Source organism: Tetrao urogallus (genome assembly GCF_951394365.1).
Source record: "Tetrao urogallus genome assembly, chromosome: 1".
Taxonomy (NCBI): Eukaryota; Metazoa; Chordata; class Aves; order Galliformes; family Phasianidae; genus Tetrao; species Tetrao urogallus.
In genome coordinates this window covers 124,516,796-124,541,097 of record NC_136813.1, presented here as the reverse complement: position 1 = coordinate 124,541,097, position 24,302 = coordinate 124,516,796, and the positions used below count along the sequence as shown (strand labels likewise).

The 24,302-nt window shown below is 38.7% G+C and overlaps 1 protein-coding gene across 3 annotated transcripts in view; it reads right to left on the bottom strand.

Annotated features, from left to right (window-relative positions):
- The window catches only part of PHF21B (PHD finger protein 21B), a gene marked incomplete at both ends in the record, with an annotated part of 155,891 nt that overhangs the window by 35,496 nt on the left and 96,093 nt on the right, over positions 1-24,302 (bottom strand). For all 3 annotated transcript variants that reach the window (XM_079549197.1, XM_079549198.1, XM_079549199.1), the window contains one exon: positions 4,315-4,407. In XM_079549197.1, coding sequence (XP_079405323.1) covers positions 4,315-4,407 — 93 coding nt within the window. The remainder of the gene's footprint in view (positions 1-4,314; positions 4,408-24,302) is intronic.

Below are 24,302 nucleotides of genomic sequence, written 5' to 3'. Positions count from 1 at the left end.
TGCTGGCTAGAAGGGTTGTTTTCCTTTCAAGAAATTTTCCACAAGTACTGTCACCAAGGAAGCCAGGAGTTGGTTTGGGTACACATGTGAAGAGAAGTAGCAGCTGCTAGTGGAACTGTGCGGATGATAACTATGACAAGAAGTGTTATAAATGCAAATGTGCTTTTAGGTTATGGGAACATGTAGAGACCACAGCCTCTGGTTGGGCTCATGCTGTACCTGCAAAGAAAAAAAGTATGGTAACAAAGCCATTTCTGCCCCAATGCAGCCTACAGTCTAGTGACTGAATGCAGATGCTACTGAATGACATGCAATAAAATCACTCCTGAAGAGAGAAAATAGGCAGCACTTGACAGCAGAATTGGCTAGGGTCTATTGAAAAACATGCACATGTTATGTAAAACAGTTCCTGTTTCTGTTCACCATTAATCTATGTGATAGTTCCACCATGTGCTTCTGCCACACAGCTCTGCACTATTCTAGTCAGGAATGTCATGAGCAAAGCAATCTCAAGCCCTGCCTTCAACCAAGAGTGGAAAAATAGGTCAGGGAAATAGCATTATAATCTGATTTAACTGCTCTTCAAATCATCACAATCTCTCTATTAATTTCAACAAGAACTGGATTGGGCCCAAATTACAGACAACAAAATGGGAGGTTTATTTTAATACCTTGACTGCTTTATTGAAAATGCTCCGCTGGAAGAACTGAAACTAAGATTTTTTTTTCATGTGCCTTCAAGTGGATACACTGAGTGACATTTCTATGTAAAAAGGTTCAAACAAACAGATCTTCTGCACCTCAGCTGGAATCTGGAGCCCCAGCCTGCAAAGGGGCCACCCCTCCTTACAGTTAATGAGTGCCATCGAGCAGAGGAACAGCTTGAGAATTAGAGCGCATCACCTGTGTGTTTCAGTATAAGAACTCCACAAGTTGTTTCTGAGAGTGAAGTGGAGAGTCTGCAGTTTAAAAATATCTCACTCAACTGAAAGCCTCAAAGGCCAATGTAAGATGAAAAATTAAATCTGGATTGTCCTGCTCTGCTCTACACTTTAATGTACTCATCTCAAGTCCTGTGTGCAGGTTTGGGCATCACAATACAAGAAGAACATAAAACTATTAGAGAGCATCCAAAGGAGGGCTGCAAAGATGGTGAAAGGTCTGGAGAGGAAGATGTATGAGAATCAGCTGAGGTTCCTTGGTCCCTCTTGAGCCCAGAGCAGAGGAGTTTTGCTTTGGGTGGTACTGGGTGGGATCATGAGTTGGGCTTGTCGATCCACTGTGAATCCCTTTCAAATTGAAATATTCTATTATTCTATAGAATTAAAATCCCAAACATTGCAGCCCATAGCAGAAATTGTATTTATTTGATGAAAACAAAAATAACCGCATATTCTGGAAAAAAAAATTTAGAAAAAAGTCTGCCAAAGAATCTTGTTTTGGCAAATAATGAATGCCTAAAGAAATATTGTTTGTATTATGCAATGAACTTGTAATTAATGTTTGTTTGTGCTCTCTTTAATAGCAGTACTGCAAAAAGTGATGGGATTTTGCTATCATTTGTGAATATGCAAATTTTGAATCTTTATTCCCCATATGGAAGAGCTCCCAGGGGGCCATATCATAAACCCATTCAAATGATCAAAATAAATTTGTAATTTGTATCCATACAAATGTGGAGAATGAGAAAGCTGCATGTATTGTTTCCTGTAAGTATAGCTAAGTGCCTCGGTTTACTTGTATGGTGATTTTCTGGTTGACTGCATTGAGGTAAATCAAGAGTCTTGATGAGGAACAATGAAAGCATCAAAATATAAATACAAAGGGCCATATCAGGCCTTAAACCACTCCATAGATAAGAAGAGAGGAACATATAGACATGATTAAGCCAGTCCAAGAGATTGTCCCTGTACCTGATACTACAGTAGCACAAACTGCAGTTAAACTTAGCTGCTTGAGTAAGAAGGTAGGCATGGTGGTGGGCTTTGGGTTTACTGAAACCTTTGCTGCAATGATTTCATTGCTCTTAGGGCTCTTCATTAGTAAAGCCAGACGTTGCACAGGTGGAGGTTGGGGAAGGTTAGGATGCAGAACAATGTTCAGCCTTGGATAATATGCATGAATATGGACATTGTACTGCTTCAGCCTTTTGTGTGATAGGTTGTATTCTAGAGGTGTAATGAATTCTGGTTTGTTGTGAAAAAGCTGTCCCTTTAATTTGCTGCTACGAGGGCACTGGAGTAAGGTTTTAGCAAATGCCAAACTCATTCAAGCCCTACTTGTTAATATGTTTGGGCAACAGTGACAAAGCTGCCTCTCAGAAAATCAGTCCTGGAATAGTGGCATTGCACCACCAACTCAGAACAAGGTACGCAAGCTATGGAGGTCACCCAGGGGGGACAAAATAAGGTTAGTAGCCAGCCTGCCCTGTAACCAAAACTGATGCACAATAGCTAAGAGAACATGGATTGTGACAGGACTCAGTAAAGCATGTTTTCCAGCTCCTCCTGGAAGATACTAAACATCCCTTCATTTCCAAAATAATTTCAGAATGAAAACTTGATCTTTGTTAAACATCAAGCAGAAAGTTTTGGAGGGTGGGAGAGTTCTTCTCCAGGAAATGGTATGGAAATTTTAAAGTTCTCTGCAGGCTTTGAGCAGGAGATGAACATACAGACCAGAATGAGCTGCAGAGGAGACAGCTTGCAAGTGGGGGAGGCTATTGCTGAAGGAGATCTAGGCCTGTGAAAACTCAGAAAACACATAGAACATAAGTACTCCTGATAATGAGGTCTTACATGTAGCTGCATACTTTAGTTGTAGTTCTGATAGAAGTGAGATTGCTGTGTGGTTATTTCCAATGTTGTCTGTATGAAATAGAAAATTTAGTAAACTATGGTGCAAGGCGGCTGCAGAAACATTGATATTTCATTAATACCAAGTACAATTGCAAAAACAGGCTTGAAATTAAAGACTGTTCTAGAACACAAACAAAAAAGAGAAATACAAATACAAATACTGCCATGAGCTCAAGAGAAAGATAGATAAAAAAACATGTTATTCCACTTTTTTCAACTCTTCAAAATTGAATCTAACACAAGGAAAATTTTTCTGTTAAACACAAGTATAAGAACATCGATGCTTCACTAAGTGCAGCATTTGCAATGCCATCATCACTGCTAAAACATAACCTTAACAATAATTTAAGTCCCTGTTACAGGTCTTTCCAATGCTCTTGAACTTCATCTATTTCCAGGAACAATCTGCTCATCTTTGACACCCCAAAATGGCAAAGAATCAATGTGTCATTATGCCATAAGAACAGCTGAAAAGCAAAGACTTGAACTTGATAAGAAAACTATGACCTTCACTTTATGTTCACAGCTTTGTTTTCTACAAAATGTAATTTAAAGAGAGAATTTAAGAACTTTATCTTGGAAATACAAATACTCCTTCCTCCAGGCAGATTTAGTTCATAGATCTGCTACTAGATTCTGCCACTAAGAAAATATTAGAAAAAAAAATAAATAAAGGAACAATAGGAAGACCTAACATTGAATTCAATGTTAGAAAAATGTTCAAATATGAAAAATAGACCTCTGAGGGCTACACAAAGAGCAATACATCTGCACTTAATAATCATGACTCAGAAAGAATAACCACTACACATGTTGAAAATGACATCTAAAGCTTTTGAGAAGAAGGGCTGAAATGGGGAACAAAGTGTATGATTAGGGAAACTATGCTGGATATTCAGAAAAGAAAATTCAGGTCTCAAAGTGTGAGCATAGATGACCTAATACTTTCACGTCTACACAGACTCTCAGTCTGGCATCTGGGTTAGTTGAGACAAAACTCTATACTGGGATAAACAGAGATAAAGTAAGTAAGTTAGAAAAAGAATGTTTGAGTCTAAATCCTGAACAGAAAGGTTAATACTTCCACCTCCCTTTTTTAATTACAGATTTGCAGATTTTTGCATCCATGATTTGTGATTCATTTTACAAAGCCTAAATTTACAGTTTGCCATATGTATTTTGTTCTTTCACAATGCATCTGAGTTGTTTTTTTTCTTATGACTTTTCATTGTGCTAACAGTATACTCCCAAAAATATATCTGATATTTCTTTTCTTCACAAATTGGAGAAAATCATAGCTCTGCTTTTCAACTCACTGAAGGTGAGTTGCCCAGTAACATACAAGATCTACTAAATTTGTTCAGTCAAATGGGTGTGCAAACCTACACAGACTTTGGCACTAGATGGGAACACAGCTGAATGCATATTAAACAACACATGGAACTGTATTTCGTACCTGAGGTAGCACTGCTGGTCCTTGTCCTGCCAACCTCTGCAAGGAGCTGACCTGAGGAACCTTAATGGGCACTGCAGTGATAGTTCCCAAAGTCTGTTGAAAAAAAACCAACAAACACAAAACAATAGAACAAGGATTAAAATACAGGCATAGCTTGCCCAGGCTCTACTCTACACAGAGCTTCCCTTCCCAATCCACTTGGACTAAAGAGTTACTTTCCCTTCTCCTTAACTTAAAAGAACTGTTCATTAAAGCCAGTGCCTTCTTAGAGCACCTCCTAACTATGAGTGCGAAGGATGTGCCTCATTATTGTGCATTGGGTGTATTTTTTTTGGTACACACAGCAAACAATCATGTGGCAACAACAGAAGACTGTCTAGGCTTGTTTTCAAAAGAAAGGTGAAATGCACCATCACAAGACTTCAAAATGTGCACTAGAAGGTGATGCATTGCATGGTTGCCAGGGTCATAAGAGAAGTTCACTGTGTTTAGTAAACATTAAATACTGAATTATTAAAATGGGAAGCTACTTATAAATGTGCTTTAACGCACTGTAGCATAACATTCATCTAGGACAGCTGTTTATGAGGGTGGGGAATGGTCTTAAACTGAGATGGGGACCTTTAGGTTAGATATTAGGAGGAAGTTGTTCACCCAGAGGGTGGTGACACACTGGAACAGGTTGCCCAAGGAGGCTGTGGATGCCCCATCCCTGGAGGCATTCAAGGCCAGGCTGGATGTGGCTCTGGGCAGCCTGGTCTGGTGGTTGGCGACCCTGCATATGGTAGGAGGGCTGACACTACATGATCATTGTGGTCCTTTTCAACCCAGTCCATTCTTTGATTCCATGACAGCATCCATTTGGGCCAATGCAGCAGCTATTACCATCTAACTGTATTCACCCTTCCCTCAAATAAGAATTTGATTAAAAACTTATTTAAGAGATCTGATATAGTTCCTTCAATGAGTAAATGTCTTTCTCATAAAGATACTTTTCTAAGCAGAGAGCCTGTTAACCCAGTAATGTCTTTCTCACTTATGAATACAGAAGGACATCAACAGAACAAGTAAAACATGCTTTTGTAATACTGTCAAATACATTTAAATTCCCCCTCTCCCCCTAAAAAAATCTCAGTGACTGTTCAGCCTCACTACTTTGCTGGCTTTTCATCCATCTATAGTGATGTAGATAGAGGTATGACATTTATTTCAGACAGTCTGAATGGTAGATCTTTTTCAAGACACCCACAGATGCTTCTGAAATACTGAATCTGAGATGTTGTAAATAGCTTGTACTTCTTTCCTCCAAAAAAAAAAGATAGATAACTCAGTGGGTCCTACATCTAAAGAATATTTCTAGCTTTTCCCCTTTACCTTCTTCCACTCATTCACCCTGTTATGCAGTTCATATTTTAGTTAACTGGCCAGTATTCTTAAGACAAGTTTGTATAACTTCTATCTAATGTTTCCTAATTGCTGTTGGAATAATGTGGCAATATATGCAAGAACATGACTGCCATTATAAGAGCATGGGAGACATAGTCACTGGAAAAAAAAAAAAACACACAAAACAAACCTGAAAAAATGTATTTGGTTGCTAGAAACGACTAATAACAAAAGAAAAACAGGTTCCAGTGAATTTCTCTGAACTTAAGTCTCCTCAGAACAAAGATATTGGATCATGGACAGCAAAATAAAATATGCTGATGTTACCCCAAACTGATAATGAAATTTGTCAATAAAAATGAAAGTATAATTAAGTCAGTTCAAGCAAAGAAAGACTGTGTTAGGTCCGTGTTGATGTGTTCTTCTCAGACTTCAAAATCAGAGTCATAAAATAGTCTGCTTCATTTTAACTACAGTGTTTGATAAGAATGCCATGCATTTTCATGCATAATATTTTTAATAAACCTGTCATACAGAGCTTATGTTTCAACACCGCCGCTTTTCTTTGAGATACTTGGTTGTGTGGTTTTGTATCTTCAAGAAAGTTTAAAAATTGCCAGAGTCAATCACCAAGGAGAGTTGTATATCTGTAAGCATGCAAGATCATTTTTCCTGAGTGCTCATAGATTATCAGTACCCGCCTGGATTGCCCAAGTAAAAATATACCCCAAAATTTGTCTTGACCAAAGAGAGAAAAAAAAAAACCAACACCATTTCTACCTCAAGACACAGGAATTAGCAAGTTTTACCTTCCCACATGAGTACTGTCAGCAAAGTGAGGAAGTGAATGGGGTGTTTCCACTGCAGCGTTCCCTATAGAGGGACATATAGAATAGAAACAGGAAGGATACAAAAAACTATCTGCGTGAATGGCTTGTTTGCCCTCTCTACCATATGATGGTCTTACACGCTGGGGAGGATGACACAAGGAATTCCTGAAGGGAAGGAGAACTTGAGAAGCCACTTGCTGTATGGCCACCTAGTAGATGTAGTACTACTCCCTGTTTTGTATTATCATGAGCTACGTTAACTCAGCTCAGTTGTTTTGCCTTTTACAATGGACAACAAAAAGGAATTTACAAACTCAGATAATCTGAAAATTTACATATTTCATGCAATATGATGTACATTTTCTCTGCATCCCAGCACTATTAATTAATAAAATGAGATTTCTTTGGTAATGCAGTGAGCCCAGGTTTTCCCTGCAAACATCACAACTTCTCATGGACTGCACATAACCCACAACTGCAAACTGTAACAAGAAGTTCCTCCTTCAGGAAGGTCATGCTTAAAGTGTGGCTTCTTACCTTTTCTATACATGCCACCACAGACCTTGAAAACTCATATTCAGATATTCATATTCCTGCAGATATGACTGGATTTGCAAGGATTTTCACACCGTCCAACAGAATACCATGTATCAAAATCAGAAGTGCTGACACTGAATGAAATTGGGAATTGACTATAAAGATAAGAATCAAATTACTCAGAAGTTAGATAAGATGTGGTTATCAACTGTTAGGATGCACAGAAACTTCACGTGAGTAACAAATCTCCTTTTTTGTACTACTTCAAATATCAATCACGAGGAGAAAAAAAAAATGTGTCTGGAATAGAATGCCTCTATCCTCTGAGAAAGGAGCTCATCTCAGCCTCTAGGTGCATTGCTGTGCCAGTTCTGTTATGTTTAAAAACACACAGCGCTGGAGCTGTGAACATGAATGATAAGAAACCAAAAAAAAAGCCATAAAACTGCTCTATGCCGTTCTCTTGGCTTCACCTGAAAACAAAGGCAGGATGTATTGTCTGTGGGTATCAGAGAAATGAACTATCATTAGTTCTGTAACCTGCGCCCTGAAAAAATTCTTCAGATTTATTTTCCTGAAGTAGGAGTTCTGCAGCCATCTCAAGAGAGCAAAAACAAATTACGGCATTCTCGGGTTATGAAATTTTCAGTGACAAAGATGCAGCCTACTGTTTACAAATGTTTTTATGGTAAGGATCTGTTGTTTAATATTCAAGCAGTGTCAGCGCATAAATCACATGGCTGAGGGAAAATTCAAAATTTTGATCTCACTCAGTAATAATGGCACTGTAGTACATTCAGACAGGAGTCTATTTAAGAATCTATTTTAATATTCACTCTTTGTGTTAGTTTGTTATTGTCTCTCAGCATGGAAAATAAATAGGTCAAGATGTTGTACAAGCAGAATTCAGCAACAGAAAACTCTGAACTGTTCCTAGAACACATCTCGTCTTTTATCTCAGAGAACTCAGTACTACTGTCTCCATTTCAGTGATGAAAAAACTGACATTTGGAGGCAAAATAACGTTGTAAGGGCTAAACTTCTGTACAGGTGGAAAAGCAAGACAGACTTCCTATTTCAAGTGTCTGATCCACACTGTTGATTAATGTCATCTTGTCTGTTGATGTAGAGCCACATTTGACTCAGCCAACTTTTAGGTCAGTGACAACTATTTTCACTCCCAAACTGTCCAGGCTTGCCGTGGTGAGCCTGAAGGATCAAACACTCATCACTCACTAATCCCACACCTTAATTTCCACCCGTGCAGGGTTTTATTTTCTCCTTCCCTTTTTCCAATTTGTCCAAAGAGCAAGCTGGTGCACATTCTTATAAACCTTTAATTAACAAGCTGAAAAGACATTTTTCTGGCAATGCCTGACCTTTAAGCACTTTGTATGAATTTATCGATACCAGCAGAAACAATAATTTAAAAGGTTATTTTATGAGTGCTGAATAGTTTATGGCAGCACTTTTGTCAAGATAAATGAGTTTCTTATTACTACATTTACAGCTCTGAGCATTTTAATAAAAAAGGTCTATAAAAGTCAAAGATAACTTCAAATCTTTCTTCTATCTAAGTCTGCTTGGGTTTTTCTGCTGACCCCCTGAAATACCTACAGTGTGGAAAGAGAACCAAAATGAGAAGTGACAGGGGGAAATTAAGAGCCAAGTTTCTGTTTGCCTACAAACAAGCAAGTTCACTGTGTACGAGATCTGCAGTTTAAGCCCTTGAGTAAATGTCACCCAGTAGCATGTTCTGAAGGGTCACATTTTGAATTGCAAAAACAGGTGAAGAGAAGCAAGTTAAATAATATGGATGTAGGTTGCTCCAAAAGTAATACTTTCTGTTTATTTCCAAGGAAACTACATCAGATACGAAGAGCACAATAACACTATTTGATAGAGCACATTCTCAGCTACAGAAAACTATTTTTCAACATACTCTCCATCATTAGTTATGCATTTTTGCCAACAATGAACAGGAGCCTGCATGCTGCGCTCATAAAAATCTCCATGGCTGTCTGGGATATGGATTTCATGCTGCTGTCACCACTACTGAAATGCAATCCCCACCACCTCTCTGTGCTAAGATCCATGGTTTGGTCTCCATCAGCACTGAGCAAGCATTGATGAATATCAAAGGATGCCATTTTTTCCACATGGAGGAATTCAGTTGCATACCTTTGCTTCATATGCACTTCCATCTCAGACACCATTTTGCCAGACTGCCCCTCTGCTGCCATCTGTCACACAACAACAAAATGTAATGAAATATTGATGGGAGGGTTCAACTTCTACTGTCATACCACCAGCATCACCCTCAGATGTCATGGGCCAACATAATAAAATAGGAAGCATCTTGTTCAGACAGCCCCAACGAGTAGTGCTACAATATGTAACAATTAATAATATCTTAAAAGAAAACTAATCCTGACACCTCAAAAGTGAAGGATACAGTTGCATTAAAGAACAAAAAATAGTTAAGCTTGTGTTAAAAAAAAAGGGGGAAAGTTTAGAAGATCCTGCTAAATGCAGCTAAAAAAATAGAATCATTTCTCACCATTAATTCTATTAATGCTCAATAGCATTGCAACTATTGGCTTTATCTTCTCCAATGCTTCTTCTGAATAAAATCAACACTCTCCCTTGATCCAAGCTCTCAGAGTTAACTGAGAAGCAGAAGTGTGTGGGGACATTGGCAAGTGTAAGACATAAAACATGAAACAAAGAACATGGACAGAACATAAAAATTTAAAGGACAAAGACCAGAGATGCTGAGCCACAAATAGGGATGAGATTTACATTGTTGGTGATCAGACTAAAGGCTGTATGTTCAATTTTCTACTGCTTGCTATCTTACGACTTCATTAGTCAATTCCTGAGTTTTTATTATTTTATATCATTTATTATTTGTGATTTTAGAGAACTTCTGCATCTCAGCCCTGAGTAAATACATATAAACATGTATCTGTACATGCGCACACAGGTATGTATCTCTTTTTTTACTGAAAGATAATTGAATATTAATCAGCTTTAATAAATAGATTTGTCAGACCATCTCTTCCTATGTTAGCTTTGAATTACAAATTCTTCTCCATCACCCCTCATTTAGATGCACTAATAAAAGCTTAAGGACCTGTTCCTACAATTCAACGCCCATCTGAAGTCATTGATGAGCTTGGTAGACGAGTAATTTCAGCTTAGATCACATACATAGAACTGTAAGCAGCCACAACTCCTCTCCCATTCTCTAATTATTCCAGTACAGGTGAAACCTCCAAAATCAATCCCTGTAGAGAATCAGACTCAGTGATCTGAACCTTGCAGAAGGTTAAATAGCCATGTAGTTTCACAAGCCTGCTCCTACAGCATGTTACCAAAATAAATACTTAACTTGGGAACATATGGGTTTGTTGTAGCTTAGCAGAAGAGTTCAAATTATTTGAGTTCAACTGACACTGCATTGCTGTATTATTTGCAAACTATTTTACACTGACATAAATAATGCAGCGCAAACATTGTGTTCCTTCAATGTACTACAGAAATACTAATCTTTTTTTTCTTTTTAAGTACACATGCATCTCTTTAAGATCTAGGTCTTCTTCCCACTGCAAATAAGATATCTAAGCTATTAAAAAAATGTTTTTGTCTGTTATGTGTTCAATATTGGCAACAACAGTTTTACAGAATGGATTTTTAATGTGGTAGTGACAGGGGAACAGATTGCTATGGCAACAGCAAAGATGAAAATTCTTAACCTGAATGGATCGTCACTGAAGTAATTGCAGGTTTTTTTACCCGTTCTACATCCATTTTACAACTTGAATGCTGCATTCAACCTTGAGCTTGCTTTATATAAAAGCCAAGCACTGTATGCAACCTCCAAGTTCATTTGACTTCAAACTTGCTGCGCCTTAGCTCAATAATCCTGGATAGTTACTGCTCTCTAGCTAACCTAAACAGTGGAACGCTTTTATTTTTCCATATAATCACCCAGTAAAATCACAGTGTGCATGGATGTAACTGAAGTTTCTGCAAGACATATGCATATGTATTTTTTCTTTCCCCCCCTGTGCCAAACTTGTACCAAAAAAAGGCACCTTTCTAAATCTCAAATCTGTTGTGAACACAACCCTGCAACCAAATTCTTCACTGCTTCTGTGTTATTCATCCTCATTGACAAGGAAGTCCACATGTGGTAGCAAAGCTAGTTGGACGTATCAGAGAGGAATAAGCAGAAGGAAAGCAGAATTTTCTGCTGTCACCACAGCTCCAAGGCTTTTCAGGGCACCACTTAATATAATGCTATCTCACAGCATTCAGACTTTTCAGAGAACTGTCTTTACTTCTTGCTGCTTGCGCATCCCCATCTGGGCAACCTTGGATACACAAACACAGTTTGATGACACTGTGGACAAGTATTCTGGCAATGGAATGTTGCATGAAATTAATGACTTTCTTGCTTTAGAAGATCCATGCCTCCTTCCACAAGAGGATGAAGAGCTGCGCCAAATACCTATCCTTAAACACAGCTTCCATCACCTTATTTACTGGTTAGTATCTTTTTTTAAGACCCTGTTATTTTTATCAAAAGAAAGAGTCAGCATTTTTCTTCAGTCATTAGATCACACTCTAAGTTTCTTTAAGAAAAAAGTTCAGCTATGCAAACTGCATTAAGATGAAGATACCTGTTCTGCGGCTTGAAGCTTTATTCAAAAATCAAACCCAATTAATGATCTCCACCTCCTGCACAAATGAGTACGGTCTCACTGAGCTGCACAACACTGCTCTGCAACTGTGATCACACCTAGAGTCTGTTACACAGCTTATTCATAGGGTTTACTGTTAAACTCCTAAGCTCTTCCAGGTCGATGTTGTTTTTAATGACTAATGCCTTCAAATTACTTATTCTCTGTTTACTGTCTCTGAAAGCATATTTCAGTTAAGGGGAAAGTGTATGTACAGCAGAGCCTTGACTCTCTCAAGCTAGATCGAGCAGGAGCAAAACCTCCAGCAGAGGCATGGCAGTAAAGGCACTGCTGCTGCATCCCTACTGCAGGATATGAAGGCTGGGATGAGAAGGTGGTGGGAAGAAAAATAATGGGAGAAATGACCATTGTTCTGTACCGACTGAGGAACCCTTGCCTGCTGGAATGGCCCACACAGGCTCCCATCAGCTACAAGAAATGAAGAGTGCCTTCCACATCATTCTGCCCAAAGGGCTCAGAGCTGGTTTAGCAGTTCAGGCTCTGATTTTTATTATGCATTCTTCAGTCACTCTGGAAACGTGAGGGGAGTGACAGCTTGAGACGATCTTATTGCTCACTGTCACACAGTTCTTTTTGTCAGACACATAGCAGAGCTAATTCAACTTGCTAACCAGCACGAAGAAAGTTTTCTGCTGGTTGAAATATGTGAGGAAGAAAGCAACAAAATAAAGGCAAGGGGAAGAGCAATGTTTCGTAGCCAGGGATGGAGAAGGGGGACGAAAAACACAAAAGCAGGGGAAAAGAAAAATGGCCTGATGGTGCCAACCTCCATGGAGAAAGCAATTTATTTGATGAACTCAGCTCTCATGACTGCTTGTTGTTACCGAAAGCAGCTTCTTTGAGCATAAGCCTGGGGAAGGAGCATGAAGTCTTTGCCAAAAATTCACATTAAGCATGTTTAAATTTGACTTATAATTTTACTGTTAAAATAGAAGAAAGGAAGCAATAATTTTACCAAGAAATGTTCATCTGAATGTACATAACATCCCATAAGCTTGCTGTATTTATTTTTTAGGCAGGCTACTCAGCAATATTGAGCCACCTGCCCATCAACAAACCCAGTGGGAAATACTGCCTTAGTACAACACGGCTGAATTACCGTTCTTATTGAATTCTTAACTTCAGCATTCCACAGTTCTGGGATTGCAGCTGTGCAAAATCTTTGTAATGTTATTTAGGTGCCTTCTTCTAATTAAAAGAAAATACTCTGAATACAGCACATTTTTTAGTTTTGGAAGGCGATACACTCTACAGAAAGCACGTAAAAATGTAAATGATACTTCAAGGATCCAAACAGAAAGCCTGATCTTCTATATCGATTTGTCAGATAGCAATAGGATTTGGCAAATTATACTTGAATTAATATGTATACATATAGATACATATATATATCGTTATATATATATGAGATAGATATATATATCTGTACATATGAGAGTTTTGAGCTCTAGATAGTTAAATTTACTTCAGCAGTGCAATATTTTTGAAGATCCCGTATAAACTTTTTGCTAAAAATAAAAGACGAAGGAAGAAAGTAAGTCCTGTGTTTTCAGCTTATGTACTTAGCTAATAAAGTCTTCATAAAGGCAGCACCATGAACCGTTACAAACCATGATTCAGTTCAACACAGGTCTGTGTGTATATCCACACTGAGATCATCGCAAAGATCAGGATATCAATCCATAATCATTCCCAGAAACGAAAGGGGAAAAACTTCTTTTTTTAATTGGACAATGGTATCTCAAATCCACATAAACTGCCAGGGAGCTAACTTTACTATCTTTTCTTTTAATTTTTCAGAATGACTGTCTGTAACAAAAAAAGTTTACTTATATAATGGTCTTGACCCCAAAAGCAAAATGCTGACAAAGGATGGTACGTATGTGGGTCTACATTCTATTTGCAGATAAGAAAGTTCTGTGCAGTCTAAACCCTGACACTGTAAATTGAAAATCATGAAAATTAGGATGAACGGGTCACAAAGACTTATTTTTCTTTTAATGAGAAGTTTCTTTTCAAAGAAAATGTAATAATTATTAATGATATACTAAGCCTATTTTACTGCTATTAGGAAAATGGTTAGAAATGTGCTAGCCGTGTAATCTTGCCTATAGCAATGAAAATTTTTGAATGATTTCTGGTACAAATCTGGTACTACTCTATTTGACTTCAGTGGAGACATTTCAAATTCACACTCCTTCACTCATAGATTTTGTGGAATCATACTTTTTCCTTGAACAGACTTATGAACTCCAACTTATTAATGTATGTAATGAGAAAAGATTGCCTATCAAGACACACATTGATGTTGATTTTTGATACTACATAATAATTTCTAAATTCAGGAAAATTTTGGACAAGGAACCAGTTTGATCTCATATTCCTCAAGACCTGAGAACTAAGAATAAGCACTCTGAACATCATGGTGTCATTGAAAGCCACTTACTCTGGCTTTTAAGTCACATTAAGAATACAGATACAGCAGAGACCTGCAGCTGCTTAACTGCTTGTACTTCGTAGGAAGGTTGGACTTTTCCAGCAATACTAACAAATGTAGTGTCCAATATCCCACAAAACAAGAAATGTTAAGAAGATGTACAAGCCAGTAGATCACAGATTATTGGCTGGATATTTTGAAAAGATAAGGGCAGGGAAAAGAGAGTGATGTAATGGTTCACTCTGAAGAAAACACATTGAAATCAGTAAATAGGGTAGTGGGATTTTACTAGAGCAACTGCTAATTAATCACCACATAGTCTTGTCTGGTCATATCTTGTAGTATCCCTGCCAAATTTCTGTCAGATTCTCATTATTATTATGCTAAAATAGCTGTCTTTTTGAATATTCTGGCAAACTCACTCCTGAAAGAGAAGAGTGTATCACATTAAATTAAGTACGGATGACTGGTGTGATCATTTTACACACATAAGGGGTAAACACGCAGATAAGATCCTCAAATCATCATTGCTGCTTCAGCAAACTACAGGAAATACAATGTTACTTTAATTTTATCAAAGTTGTCAGCCTCTTCCTAGTATTTACCAATTCAATCACCGCTAGTTCAGTAAAAAAACTAACTAATGCAGCCAGTCCTCTTTGATTCAGTGAGGGACACAGCAATCGAATTGTTTGTAATATCACAATCCAACATTGTACGTGCAAATTTGATGACAGTTGCTGGAGTCTTAATAAAATCAGTTCAGGCTAAACTGAAGTCTATAATAAGGACCTGACTGAGTTAAAAACAGTTATCCCCATTAACTAAATATCTTGTATAAAAGCAAAGGAGACAGGCTTTTGTTTTTGCTGGCCAAATCTCCAAGCACAATATTTGGGCAAAGAATTAAAATAATCAAAAAGATTAAGATCTCAGCAGAGAAAAGCAGGAAAATACAAACTCAGTTACAAGCACAGGATTAATTCTACTGAAGATGCAAATTATGCACAAGGTAAAGTTAAACTTGGGGTCATGCTCAGCTGCAGAACAAGATTTGAACCTATTCTCTGAAATTAGGATATTGAAACCTGATTGTAACATTAAGAAAAACAATTTTAGCTTCTCTTACCTTGTCTGGTACCTGGCCTACTTAAAAAGCATTTACATTTCATACTAATAAAAATCCAAGTCCAATGCAAACCTTTCTACTTGAAGGGCAAAAAAATATGACGCCAGTCTACAGAACACCTTCTGCACAAGAATTATCTGTACTGAAGCAAGATCAAACCTACGAATGATTTAAAGCAGCCAAAGAAGAAACAGGCTCATGATAAATAAAAGTTAGTATATAGTCTTTTCCCACACATACACATATATGAGTATCAAAAATACACAATATAGCTGTTAACAGCAATCCGCCAACACTGTCCTTGTCACCGATGGAATCTAAAGTATATCTGTCTTGCCATTCAGCTGATCTCTAAATTTAGAGGAGAACAAATTTGGTTAAATTTGGATCAGATCCCTCTCTGACTCACAATATCCTTCAAGGTAGCAATCCTTCACACGTCACACAAGAGCACTGAATGCTGAGCATAATCTCAGGCACTGCATAGAGTCAAAGCAATGAATTCAAAAATATATAGTTAAACAACAGGAAGCCCATACAAATAATTATGACATGAAAAGCAAAACAATGCTTATAGGCATTCAGGGGGCAAGTATTCTAGCTACTATAAACCTACATAACTCCATTTCTTTGAGCACAACTCTAGATTCCTAGACAGTGAAGGTCTGGCCTTCCACATAGATGTATCTCCATAAACAGATTTTATTTTTCTCTCTCACACATATACTAACACTTTTAATTGCTTATTGTGTAGCAATTTAACTTGATTTTTTTTATAAAATGGCTGTGATGTGAAGAAAAGATAACAACTAAACCCTAACATCAATAAGTGCTAATAAATATTAATAAAACATAAGCACCACTTTTATTGCAATGTGAAACCAGTTTATTATCCACAGATGAAATCAAATTGCTGCCTTTATTACTGTCAGGAATGACTTCTAAGATATTTCTATTTACTACTTGAGTATTCATCAGCATTCTGTATTTACAGCATCTATGCTCTCTCTCTTTCTGTCTCTTCCTCTGCTAGTTATACATAAAATAATTTAAAAGCAGTATTTTCTGTTATAGTTTTCCAATTAATTTAAATATAGACTCAGATACACGTTATGAGATTAACAGCTGACCTATTGCCAAATCCTGATACGTTGCAACACCAACAGGAAATATTATAATGTTTGTATTTACAATATAAACATTGAAAGAAGATAAATAGAGTTTTTAGTCTGGTATCAGACACTCAAATTCCTGCAAATCATTCAACTACCCTGCAAACTCCATGGATTATGAAACAAAAACATCTTTTGACGATAAACAGAACTAAGACATTTGGCTGTATTCCAAAGCCTTTCATTTCCCTCAAGTGCTGCCTTTTATTAAAGTAGTAGTACATGTAGAATAAGTGAATGTTTTTATGCATCCTGTAATTTGGAAAGCCTAAGAGATGATTTCCTCACCCCCAAAGTTGATCATCTTTCATTATTACGAACTGCACTTAAAGTTTGAATCACACAGCCCTCAAATTTGCTATCCATCCCCTTGCATTCTTGATTCCCCATTTTAAATAGAACTCAAAAATTCTGACATTTTCAAGAATGCTTGCCTGGTAATTTCTATGAGGCATAGACAGCCTCCAATTACAATGAAATAGCTATAGTGTATTACAATTTTTAGAGCATTCTTTGGTTTTCTGGTGCGAATCAACGCTCTCCACGGGAACTACTCTGATTAGCATCAAAACAATAATGTCCTATAAACTCTTTGCACTAGAATAGAGGACTATGGACTTTGTTTATTTGGATGATACGCAGCAGTGTGTAAAAACATCACAGAAACTTTCATTACAGGGTTGCCTATGCAGTTCTATGCTTTATATTAGGAAGTTAAAGCAGCTTCCAGGAAAAAGCATGAAATTCAAGCAAATGCATTTCCCTCCTTTCTCCTGATCTCTTTTGGTTAATTCTATAATTACTTCAGAACTGTATATAAGGCCCTAGATGATACACAAAGAGGCTGAAAAGCTTTTCTCCAGTATCAGGAATCACTGACAGAATGAAAGCACCTTTAGCTGCCTCTTCCTGCTTATGTTCTTCAGCAGGCACTCTTCCCAGTCATTTGCAGGAGGGAAATCTATTCCAAAAACCCTAGAGCAGCACATCCAGATCTACATCCCTGTTCACATGAACCTGCAGAGGAGATGTTCAGTGACATGCATGTTGCAGAGAACAGAACTGCAGTACACACTCCAAAACTGGGAGTTTCCTCTGTTTCCTGGTTTGGTCTAAAGCAGTGTTGTTTGCTTGCTGGTCCCCACAGAAATAAACTGGGAAAGGTTACTCCTAGATTCTTAAAACAATCAGAAAGTCTGTCCATTCCTGCTTATCCTTTCCTGCTGAATACTACAATGGCTTCCCTAGACATTTTTGGCTAGGTAAGGAATACCACGTTGTGGCTAATAGAGTTTTATTTGGCTGCTGATTGTCTTTATTCAGTCTTTCACACTGGTAGGTGTTTGATCCCATTGCAAACTGAAAAATGCAGAAATTCATGTACTTTAGATATAGTGACCATATACATATGTCTGGGATATTTGAAAGGAAGCCATTTATAATCAGGAAGCTTAAGTGCTTATTCTGAATCTGACATTTACATATCCCATCAACAGCAACCAGCACTGAAATACAGTTTAATTAACCTGAAAGGATGTAATTTTATGCTATTTAGCAAGAAATACGAATTTTAAAGTGCTTTTACACAGTATATATTGGAGTAGTAAGGCCAAATCCTGCTTTTAGGCTACCCATATTTAAATATGGAGTAAATTCATGTGCCTCCTTACATATCTATCTTAATAAACTTGCAGCTAAGATGGTGTAAATGCAAGCAGAATGTGTCACACTCTCTCTATAATTCATTTCCTAAAACTACCATGCTTTTTACAACATTCTAATGGCAGAGCTGGAAGTTAGTAAAGCTGTACAACAGAATGTGTATCAATAGATGTTGTGTGGGGCTTTGAATTCTTGGAGTTTCCCATCATTTTGCCTTTTATTAATAATTTAATTTGGTTGAACTACCTCTCCTTTTTTACATTTACAAAGACATCTCAAACATTAAATGCTTTAGAGCTACGAAAAGATTAGTTGTGCCTTAAGCCGAACAATAACATGCCTTAAAGCTATCAAAGAGACTGAATTTGTGATATTGAACTTTTTGAGGTCCCATACAAAAAGCATTGCAATGTCTTTGTCCTAATCGTATTCACAATGTGTCCAACACCGCTATGAAAGCATGAGAGCTGTGGTGCAGTGGCCTAAACACAGGATGGTGATGGATGAACCTGGACTCTCTCCTGTTGTGTGCCTTGGGAAGTAGCTTCATCTCTCTACACTCTGATTCCTCCTCGAAGTTTGCCTTGCCTGTTTACATCACATGCTCCTTAGGAGACATGCTTTACAACAGATGGAGACCAAGAAGGAAGTCAAAGCAAGTGGTAAACAGGATTTTAAGACTCTCCTTCAATTCTCTGCTCCATCAGGGTGTCCATGTGACCATAGGCACGACATTTGGGCTCAAATACAGTGAGCAGATTTGCCGATGGAATTCAGGACAGTGAATACTTCAGAGAACTTAACTCTCTCAGCAAAGCCGTGATGCAAAATTCCCTGTCCATGTGTTTGTCCTTCAGAACATGGTACCAAGTCTGCTGGAGTTCAGGAAGCATTTGGACAAAGCTCTCAGACAACGGGTTGGATCTTAGAGCAGTACTGCATGAAGCCAGGAGTTGGACTCAGTGATGCTTGTGGGTCCTTTTCAACTCAGAATATTCTATGACTCTACGAACTGGAATCCCAGAGAAGGATTTTGATCCTTAGGCACTTTTGACAGGTTCTTCTAGCTCTGTCTAGTTAGCCTGTATGTCAAATTCCTCTACCTACAATAATTCTTCATGAACCTGTGTTCACAGCTCATGATGGCAAGGGCAGCACCATAACTTCACTGTTGGGCTAGCCTGTTCAAAATCCTACTGTCAGGCTTTTTATGCAGTTCTCTCACGTATTGTTATTTGTAATACCATATCAAGTTCTCCACATAAACTAGCAGAAACAGATAGTTCAGGGTGCTAATTTCACACACACACACAGAATCACAGAATCACCCGGGTTGGAAGGGACCTCAAGGATCATGTAGTTCCAACCCCCCTGCCTTGCAGGGCCACCAAACATACATTTGTTTGTACATTGTACATTGTACACCAAACATAATTTGTTCCTAGCAGAAGACCAAACTCCTGTTCATATTTGAGGAGATTCTAAAAAAACCAGCATAGTATGGGGTCAGGCAGAAGGAACTGTTACCCACACATGAACATTACCCAATGGACAGACAGCCAGAGATCAGCACAATGCTAAACAAATGAATCTCAAGGAAGCTCCCAACAAAACCCTTCAACATGTTGAAACAAATTAGCTGTTGCTGATCAACCCGTACTTGAAGAAAAATATAAAAGTTATGATGATAAGACTAGAAGACATGGATTACAGACATGTAACTACACTTTTTAGTATTATAGACAGACTTATATAATTCTGATGTCAGCAAGAATCATGGTCCTCACATAGGCTGTAAGAATGTCTGTGGTGTTCATAACCCATAATGGTAAGTCCTCATTTTACCCCTTGCCTAGACGTATGTGGAGCATCTAGGTCTTTCTTTTGTCCTTCCCTGTGCTCACTAGTCATCATTCTGGTAGTTACCGAAAAACACCTGAAAAATATGAAAGATGATGAAATTATAGGTCACAGTCAACTTGGGTTCATGAAAGGAAAGCCTTTAATTTAGGACATTTAGGACAAGGTAGATGTTAACTTAGCTTTTACCCACTTAGGCAGCTGATATTCCTGGTCAATCTGACTGCCTTCTATGATGGAGCAACGGCATCAGTGGACAAAAGAAGGGCAACTGATGCCATCTAGATGGACTTGAGAAAGGCCTTTGACGTGATCCTCCATTACATCCTTATCTCTAAATTGGAGAGAGATGGATTTGAAGGCTGGGCTGTTCAGTGGATAAAGAATTAGTCAGGTTGCAACCAGAATGGTCAGGTTGCAACCAGAGTCTTATAGTCAACAGCTCTATGTCTGGTGAAGGCTGGTTACAAGTGGTATCCCCCAGGAGTCTGTCTTGGGAGCTGTGCTCTCTAACTTGTTTATCAATAACATAGACAGATGGATCGAGAGCACCCTCAGAAAGTTTGCTGATGATACCAAGGTCAGGGGTGCAGCTGATAAGACAAAAAGAAATGATGTCATCCAAAGGGACCTAGCCAAGTTTGAGAAGTGGTCCCATGTGAAATGAATGTGATTCAATAAGGCCAAATGCAAGGCGCTCCACTTGGGTCAGGGCAATCCCAGATATGTGTACAGACTGGGAGAAGAACTCATTAAGAACAGTCCTGCCAAAACGGACTTGAGGGCCTTGGTGGACAAAAAGCTGGACATGAGCCAGCAGTGTGTGTTTGTGGCTAGAAAGGCCAGCTTAACCGAGGCTGCATTGAAAGACATGTGGCCAGCAAGCCAAGGAAGGTGATAGTTCCTCTCCCTCTGCCATCACGAGGCCCCTTCTGGAGTACTGTGTCCAAATGTGAGGCCCCCAACACAGTAAAGATGTGGAACTGTTGGAGCGGGTCCAGAGGAGGGCCATGAAAATGCTAAGAGGGCTGGAGCATCTCTCCTATGAAAACAGGCTGAGGGAGCTGAGCTTATTCAGTCTGGAGAAGAGAAGGCTCCGGGGAGACCTCATTGCAGACTTCTGGTACTTAAAAGGAGCCTGTAATCAGGAGCTGCTCTGCTGACCTCAAGCACTGCGTGAAAGTTTGGGTGCCACAAAATAAGAAGGACGTAAAATTATTAGAGAGCATCCAAAGGAGGGCTGTGAAGATGAGAATGGGTCTAGAACAGAAGAACTATGAGGACTAGTTGAAGTCCCTTAGTTTATTCAACCCAGAGAAATGGAGTCTGAGCGAAGGCCTCGCAGCAGCCTACAGCTTCCTTGGAATGGGAGTAAGAGAGTGAATGGGCAGTGCTGGTCTCTGCTCCTGGTTACAGTGACAGTACCTGAGGGAATGGCACAGAGATGCGTCAGGGGAGGGTCAGGTTGGGGGAATTAGGAAAAGTTGGTCAGGCCCTAGAACAGGATGCTCAGAGGTGGTCATGGCACTGAGCTGCCAGAGTTCAAGAAGCATTTGGATGATGCACTCTGACATAGGGTTTAAATTTTGGGTGGTCCCCTGCGGAGTCAGGAGTGGTGATGCTTGAAGGTCTCTTCCAACTTGTGATATTCCATGATTCTATGATTTCTGCCTGCGTGAAGCATATGGATACAGATCCAGATGGGCACAGATCCCTAGATGGATACAGACTCATGTCAAGAACAAAAAAAGGGCTGTGGCATGCAGCAAGGATGCATGGGACAGTTCATATTCCCAAGGGTGCCTTGTGCAATATGGATGCATCTAAGTCATTCTTAAAATGAGCAAAAAGTTCAGTAGTGTGGATGCCAACACAGTGATCCTACACAGTCCTTGGGATTTTCTTGTGATGAAGCATAAATTAATCCTTTATTTTTCAGTTTTCCATTGGGAAAATGTGGAAAAATAGTACCTTAGTCACAATAATTCCATACTGGGAAAATATATTAACAACTGGCTTATGCTCAGAAATTATGGTAACATGGATCAGAGAAGAAAGCTATATATTGCCACATAACCACTAGAGATAAATAAATCTATAAATAAAGCCTCTAAGTACTCCTTCAATACAAATAATAAATAAAAGGCAAAAAGACTTAGTCATACATGCAGGTGGATTTCCAATTATGGAGGAAGCACTTTTACAGAAAGCAGAGTGGAGCACATTAAGTGGGATGGAGAAGAGAAAGGTAATAAATCACTGTACAAATAAATTATTCTGAAAAATGGCCATCACAGTCAAATGTATGTTCTTAAACTTCTGGAATGCAGTTTTTTCTAGTAAATTGAATAAAAAGACAGGTAAGAAGTATATATGAGCTTCCTCCAACACATATAAAAGCTACCTTTTCCTGAAAAAAAAATAAAGCACCCACAAAAAAAAATATTGATACCCATGTAGCCTTCTCAATCTATACAAGGATACAAGAAGTTCTTTGAGCTGTGTAGTTAATGAAGCATTTGTGGAGAACAGTTTACCATCCTGCCAAGAATTTATAGCTCCATAAATCCTCGTGCTGTATTTTACTTTGAAATAACCTCCCTGTATGCACAAGCCCCAAGGTGCAACAGCACATGTGCATGTGGAAGCTTGCCAAACTTTCCTCCAGCTGACTCAAAGAATACAAGTGTCAGAAGGGAAGAATGGAAAGTAGTAGAAGGCAGACTTTATGCTGTCAAATTTGGAGTCCTGATGGACAGGGAATCACTCCTTTGCAGAGCACCTCTGCAGAGCAATGCTATGTACCTGCACACTGGTGCTCCATGGCCCAGTACAGATACACTCATCCAGGGCTTTCTTCTCTTCTACTGCTCTCAAAAAGCAGAAAAACAGGGCTGACAGCTGCATTCCCCCCCTCTTTACTTGCTCTCCCAAGAGCTGGCTGATCCAACTGGCATTCGAACAGCCAAAAGGCTTTCTGCTTCTCCCAAACTAGGTTCTGGGATGCCTGCTGGCCCTCAGTTTTGCTATTTAGAAGAGAAAGATGAGGTAGCAGAGGGGCATTTTCTTTACCCAGTGTGTTGTTCCAGTACAGCAGATGGGACTCCGCCCTTCAGCAAAGCAACCTCATCCTGCTTTTAGAGAGGAAATGATGGCTAGGATAGGAACTAGCAAATACCACACAAATACAATAAAAATGTAATTTGCGAGGTTATATTAAAATCTCTTTACAGTAAGAGCACTTTGTAGGTGCAGGAATGGTGCTATCCTACAACTCTTCCATAGCTCTAGGGCAATCTCCACAGAACAGCTATAGCTGTTCTCTGAAGGCAAAGCACTCCTAGTGTGTGTGCAGCATATGCCAGCAAAATTCAGCTTATGCCAGCAAAATTCAGCTTTTGCCAGCATAACTTGCTCCAGCTCATCCAAATGAAGCTCCAAGCTTCATTTCTCTGTGCTGGATAAAGAGCTGTAATTGTGACATACCCACACATACGCTTTAATCAGTGTAGCTCTATCAGTTATGTCTTCATACATGGGATTAACACTGAAAGGCTGCCAAGGAAAAGTGTAGACCTAGCGTTGGCTTCTGGAGCTCATGATTTCTGACGCTTACAGATTTCAATCATGGTTAATATCACAACATTTCCTGTTTCTAATAAAAGATGTGATAAATATCTAAACAATCCTCCAGTATCCGTTACACACAGATTTATTTAGATACTTTTTCAATGCAGATAAGGCTTCAATTACAGCCAGCATTTCAAAATCACTTTAAAAATCTGCTAGGTGAACAACAGTCTGAAATGAAAGTGCTGACATGCAGCTGTCCAAAGGAAAATTCTCTAACAAACTGACATTTCATCCTATCTACATGTAAAAGTTATGCATTTAGATGACAGTGTTTGATGCCCTTTTTTTTCCACTGAGTTTCATTTAGCACACCATTCTTTTTACTAGATACCACTTGAGATGACTGTATGCACATCCTGATTCCCCTAAATACTTTCAAGCAGAAACCACTGTTCAGAAACTCATAACATTACTCATAACATTTTATGCCTTTGCCCTCACTTTGCAGATGCAGAGGGATAGGCTATACTACACCAGTAATCTAATTTACTACTATCAGCTTACCACCTTAAACCCAGTTTGCAGAAGGCTGTCATTATCCTCCATCTCACAAACTTCATACAGTGAAGTAGA